General features: G+C 41.4%; 2 protein-coding genes across 3 annotated transcripts in view; one reads left to right on the top strand and one right to left on the bottom strand.

Annotated features, from left to right (window-relative positions):
• The window catches only part of DPYSL3 (dihydropyrimidinase-like 3), a 121,001-nt gene that overhangs the window by 108,606 nt on the left and 6,395 nt on the right, over positions 1–6,000 (top strand). For both annotated transcript variants that reach the window (XM_011931494.1, XM_011931495.1), the window contains exons 9-12: positions 891–1,047; positions 1,753–1,894; positions 3,331–3,501; positions 5,396–5,575. In XM_011931494.1, coding sequence (XP_011786884.1) covers positions 891–1,047; positions 1,753–1,894; positions 3,331–3,501; positions 5,396–5,575 — 650 coding nt within the window. The remainder of the gene's footprint in view (positions 1–890; positions 1,048–1,752; positions 1,895–3,330; positions 3,502–5,395; positions 5,576–6,000) is intronic.
• LOC105504189 (60S ribosomal protein L36a-like) lies at positions 3,738–4,113 on the bottom strand. Its single transcript, XM_011931493.1, has one exon. The coding sequence runs from the start codon at positions 4,111–4,113 to the stop codon at positions 3,793–3,795; it is 321 nt and encodes a 106-aa protein (XP_011786883.1). The 3' UTR covers positions 3,738–3,792.

Genomic DNA, 6,000 nt, shown 5'->3' with positions numbered 1-6,000 from the left:
TATTTTATATATTTCTATATTCTATATTTTCTATGCTTTCTATATTCCTTCTTCTTAAAGAAGCTAAACAGCTTAGATCAGTGTATATTCCAATAGCCTTTATCCCATCTCCATGGTTTGGGTAGTTAAGTCCCTAATTTTTGAGGCAGAATCCAAGAAGCTAGTCTCATGTTTGATGTGTCCTAGGTTATTGGGTGACTTTTAGCAAGTCATCATGTTAGGAGTAACAAACATGATAAAAAAAAATCATGAGAGTCTCTAATCCACAGGAATAGATTTTACTTTATGGAGCCAAAGCATATCATTATAATGGGAGGATCTAGCAATTCCCAGTGGTGGGGGCACATTTGAGACTTTGGGCCCCTACTGTGGGGAGGAGTAACAGGTAAAGAAAGCGATATTTACCAAGCATCCTCTAGGTGCCAGATGCTTCACATATGCCATATCTTTTCATTTTCACAAGCCTAAGAAGTAGACATCATCTCGTTTCATCAATTTCAGAATATATCTATTTCAGCCTTGGTATACATGTAACCCATTACTGGGGCAAGAACTGGAGCATTTTAGTATCTCTGAAATGAGGATGAATCTTAAAATCAATATGTATATTTTATTTTATTTTGCCTCAAATTTTAATTTGTCTGAAAATTTGAGAATTAACACTGCATCTAACAACCAATTGCTTCTTTTAATGTAGGGAATACAAACTTGGTCACATTTAGCAGATAGGAAAGCAGGGGCTTAGAAAAGGTGGGAACATGGACTTGAACCCAGGTCTGTCTGACTGTGAGACACAGTCCTGGGTAGGCTTAGGAGTTAAATTAAATAGGCTGGGCCCAGTGCAGCACATACTTTATGCTAACCCCTTGTCTATTTCCTGTCCCTGCTAGGAAACGTGGTGTTCGGCGAGCCCATCACTGCCAGCCTTGGCATAGATGGAACCCATTACTGGAGCAAGAACTGGGCCAAGGCGGCTGCATTTGTAACATCCCCACCCCTGAGCCCTGACCCAACTACTCCGGACTACATCAACTCCTTGCTGGCCAGGTTGGTGCAGGAATGCCCAGCAGGAGGCGTTTTGTGAAAGCATCTCTTGGGGCCAGCTGGGTTGAGGACTGGAGCAGTCCCATCTATCAACTAGACCAGAGTCTGCAGTGTGAACAATGTATTAGGAATTCTTTTGCAGTCTTGAGAGTAGAAAATAGGCTCTTCCCCATCCTATTTTAAACATTAATAGAGTCATAATATTAATAATGGTAATAGCAGTTAAAACCTATTACGTACCAAGCTCTATGGTAAGACTACACTCACAGTCTCATTTGTTTCTCCTAACAACTTTATGAGTGAGGTACTCTTATCGTTTACATATTAAGCAACTGAAGGTCAGAGAAGCTAAATCATTTGCCTAAGTCCAAATAGCTGGTCATGATGACAGTCAAAATTATAGGGAGACTCCTTTGTTGCTGCCCTCTGCAGACATGTAGGATTGTGACATTGCTCGTTTGAGTCCATTTTATTTTGCTACAAAAGAGATGATCTAACCCCACCCCCTCACTTTCTAGATGGGGTAACTGAGCCCAGGGAGGGGAAGAAACTCATCCAAGCTCATATTTCTAGTAAGAGGTAGAGGAGAGATTCCAAACCCAAGTAGTCAGAGTCCAAACCCTCACAGTAGACACAAGATTCTAAGCTCCCAGTGTGTGTGCCTCCAGCCATCTCTCCTGTTCATGTGGAGCTTTTCTCCTTTGCCAGTGGGGATCTGCAACTATCTGGGAGTGCCCACTGCACCTTCAGCACTGCCCAGAAAGCAATTGGAAAGGACAACTTCACAGCCATTCCTGAGGGCACCAATGGTGTGGAGGAGCGGATGTCTGTCATCTGGGACAAGGCTGTGGTAAGGCATGGAGGTCATGGGAGGGTAGCCAGGGCCAAAACATCCATGGGCCAGATCAGAACCTCCTGTCACCAGTTGGGCTGGTGACACTGCGAGTACAGATGGGATCTCGTACCTGCTGAGATGTCTCTGGAACCATGTGGCTCAGGCATTGTGGAAAATTTCCTTCTAGTGTGATGAATCCTAAGGCATTGTGAAGGAGGCTTCCTCATCTAGACTGTTAGGACTAGGAACCAGACATGCAACTCCTTCATCTGAGTGAACGAATAGCCTGTACTTAAAATAATAGTGAGTTAATTCTTTTTGTTTGGATAGTTTTCTGACTTCTTTTGGAAGAACTGGATATAATCCTTTGAAATGATAAACAACGCGTCTGTGTCTAGACCAAAGTCATCTTGCTTATCAGGGACGCCCTGTACTGAGGGCATATGGTCATTCAGGCGATACAAGTGATTATCTCTAAATGTCTTCTGGCAAGTGGCCTGTTTTATTTTCCTTGTTCATATCACAAGGACTGACAAAAGAAAGAACCATTCAAATTAAGACTCTCTCAAAGATTTTAGTAAAATCAATAATTATCTTATTGTTAAGTTGATTACTCCTCTATGTTTCATTTTAAAAATCCTAAAAACATTCTTATCAGGGTTATGTATACTAATGCCTCATTAATCTACACAGTGTAATTTCACTGAGTTTTCTTTTTCTTCTTTGCTCCCAGGAAGCTCAAAGCTAGGTTTTAAACTCAATTCTTTCCGTAAAGAGGCTTTTTGGTTTGAAAAGAGGGAAAATATAAATATTGTTGTCTGTTCTCTCACATAGTGTTTCTTTTTTCATATACTGCAGAGCAGTACGTATATATTTATCCTGGCACTATTTGGAATAGTTCCAAGATAATATATATTTTTAAATTACCAACATGACACATGCTCAGTAAAGAATATTTGAAAACTACAGACAAGCACACACTTGAAAGAAAACAAAAATATCTCGATTCCACAACCCAGAGAACCCATTGTTATCATTTGGGTGAGGTTCTTTCATATTTATTCTATGCACACGACATATACAAACACAAATACATATCTAAAGGATGGGATTATAATCACATTTGTTTTTATTGTGAACCCTCTATAATCCTTTTTGAAATTAGAAGAAGTAAATTAGTAAATGTAAGAACATACAGAAAAAAATGCTTACTTCAGGAGCAGTAACTTCAATCTTAAACCATGTGTTTGACCATTTTGCCTGAGTCGTCATGACAGCCCAACTAATTCGAGCTTGCTGAGTGAGGTTCTGTAGCTCACCACCTTTTCAGGTGGCTCCTCTTTGTATTTCTGTGCCTTTGTTCATCATCTTTCTCTGAGTTCAGAAGCCCTCAATTGATATGTATGTAGCTATAGCTATAGATATAGATGTAATTTCTTATATTTCAATAGGCCACAGGGAAAATGGATGAAAACCAGTTCGTGGCTGTGACAAGCACAAACGCTGCCAAGATCTTCAACCTGTATCCCCGCAAGGGAAGAATATCTGTGGGTTCTGACAGCGACCTAGTCATCTGGGATCCAGATGCTGTGAAGATCGTCTCTGCCAAGAACCACCAGTCTGTAAGGCTTGCTCTGGTGGGAGTGGAGTAGAATGGAGAATGCACGCAAAGAACTTGGTCAGGAGAAATGTGTTTATGTGGTGTGTCAGGGTAGTTAGACTAGGACGGGTTGCTAGAACAATCCATCCCCTAAATCTCAGTGACTCAGAACCTCAACTGTGTTTCTCCTGTGTGGGGAAAAGAGAGATCAGACTGTTACTGTGTCTATATAGAAAGAAGTAGACATAAGAGACTCCATTTTTTTTTTAACATAAACTCAAGATTTTATTGTCTTCATAATAAAAGATGACACTTAGAACTGGATCACTTGGCCCTTTCTCTTCTTATCTCCTCCCAATTCAAAATGCTTGCATCTTTTAATAGCCAGCATTCTCTTAGATTTGCAGTTGGGCTCAACGCACTCAAGCTTTAGCACAATCTTCTTTGTAGTTTTAGCCTTTTTCCAGACAATCGGCTTAGTTTGCCCACGATAGCCACTCTGCTTCCTGTCATAAAGCCGCTTTCCCTGGGCATACAGAGAATCCTTGCCCTTCTTGTACTGTATCACTTTGTGGGGTTGGTGCTTGCCATACTTCTTACAGAAAGTCCGGCGGGTTTTAGGGACTTTAACCATGCTTGCGAGAGCGATATCAGCACGGGAAGAAAGTGATCCAGTTCTAAGTGCCATCTTTTATTATGAAGACAATAAAATCTTGAGTTTATGTTCAAAAAAAAAAAACAACAAAATGGAGTCTCTTATGTCTACTTCTTTCTCTATAGATACAGTAACAATCTGATCTCTCTTTCTTTTCCCCACACTCCTGCTTTCCAAAGCAGGGAGGTCAGCAGATGATCTCTGCCCATCCCAGTCACTCAGGGACAGAGGCCAATAGAGGCTCCCTCTCTACATATGTTTTCATGATTGCTGAGACAGGGGAACATGACCTAGTGAATGGTCTACTGGCTCTGAAAGTTTCCCCTAGACGTGGTGTACCTTACTGCCTCTTACATGGCACTGGTCTTAGCTAATCCTGTGGCCATACCTAACTTCTGGAAGTCAGGACATGCAATGATCCTTTGTGCCTGGAAAGAGAAAGAATGGGAAATAACTGGTAAACAGCACTGACGACTTCCTTACGATGAGTTTCATATGGAGGATGATAATTAAAGTGCGGTACCTAACAGAAACAGGCTCGACACTCTTATTAAAAATAGTTAATATTTTTAAGCACTTATGTTTCAGGCACTGTGCTTTTAATTCACTGGGTTTCCATACTTGTCTTCTACAGGTAGGGACTATTATTATCCTCCGTTTTCTAGATTAAAAATTGGAGGTACAGAAAAATTAAATAATTTGTGCAGCAAGCAAATGGTGAAGGTAGCATTGAAACCCAGACAAGCTGACTCCAAACTGATGTTCTTAATTACCTGGCAATACAGTAATGCGTCTTGCTGGTTGAGGAAATGAAGGAGGTAGGGAGAAATCCCATTTTTCGTGGTAATGGCCTTTGCTTAAATATTATATCATCTCATGTTATTTAATTTGGAGCTAGAGGGACCTAAAGGCCACATAACCTCTCTGCGCACCCACTCAATACAAGACAGTGATGTACAGCATCCTGGATAGTTATCCAGCTTCTCTTTGAACATTACCCATGACAAAAGTTGACTTCCACTTGAGGACCTTAATAAAGATTGGACACTTCTTTTTACTAGGAAATTTAGTCTTTTCTTAGCAAATCTGTCTCCGGTGCCTTCTACCCACTGGAAGCTTGCAGTTGCATGGTGAGCTTTTCCCGGCTTGCCTGGTGAATCAGCAGCAAATGACACTGAAGGTCTCGAGCAGAGAAGGTACGTTCCTCTTTCTCCTCTTTCGACACCCTTACTGTGGCTTTGCTCCTCACCCCTGTCTCTAGGCTGCAGAGTACAACATCTTTGAAGGGATGGAGCTGCGTGGGGCTCCTCTGGTGGTCATCTGCCAGGGCAAGATCATGCTGGAAGATGGCAACCTGCACGTGACCCAGGGGGCAGGCCGCTTCATCCCCTGCAGCCCGTTCTCCGACTATGTCTACAAGCGCATTAAAGCACGGAGGAAGGTAAAAAGTAGGGGAGCTCCGAGGTGCTGCAGGAGCTTTGTGTCCTACTCACACTCAGAGATAGTAACCATGAACACAGGGCGCTGTGAGCTGTAGACTCTCACAGAGAAATTCAGTGACAGTCTTATCCCTACACAGACTTAATGTACTATTAAAAAGGGTGTTGAAAGCTTTTGGCCAAAGAGAGCTTTTTTTCCCAAATGACTTTTCCCGCATTTTTATAGTGCTTTATTGAAAATAATTTAAACTTGAATAATTCAAAATAAGGCTGGCGTATTTTTTTTTAAAAATAAATTACTCTTAAAGTCTGAAGGTAAGAACCAAGAATCCACACCCACACATCCCTGTCTCATTCTGTCCAGTGTTGCTCCACAGGGGCAAATACTTATAACATTTTAGCTACTGTATTTTCAATAAAATTTTAT

The sequence above is a fragment of the Colobus angolensis genome, unplaced genomic scaffold (assembly GCF_000951035.1).
Source record: "Colobus angolensis palliatus isolate OR3802 unplaced genomic scaffold, Cang.pa_1.0 Scaffold90, whole genome shotgun sequence".
NCBI lineage: Eukaryota > Metazoa > Chordata > Mammalia > Primates > Cercopithecidae > Colobus > Colobus angolensis.
Note: the sequence above shows the minus strand (reverse complement) of the source record. Positions and strands in the feature narration are given on the sequence as shown.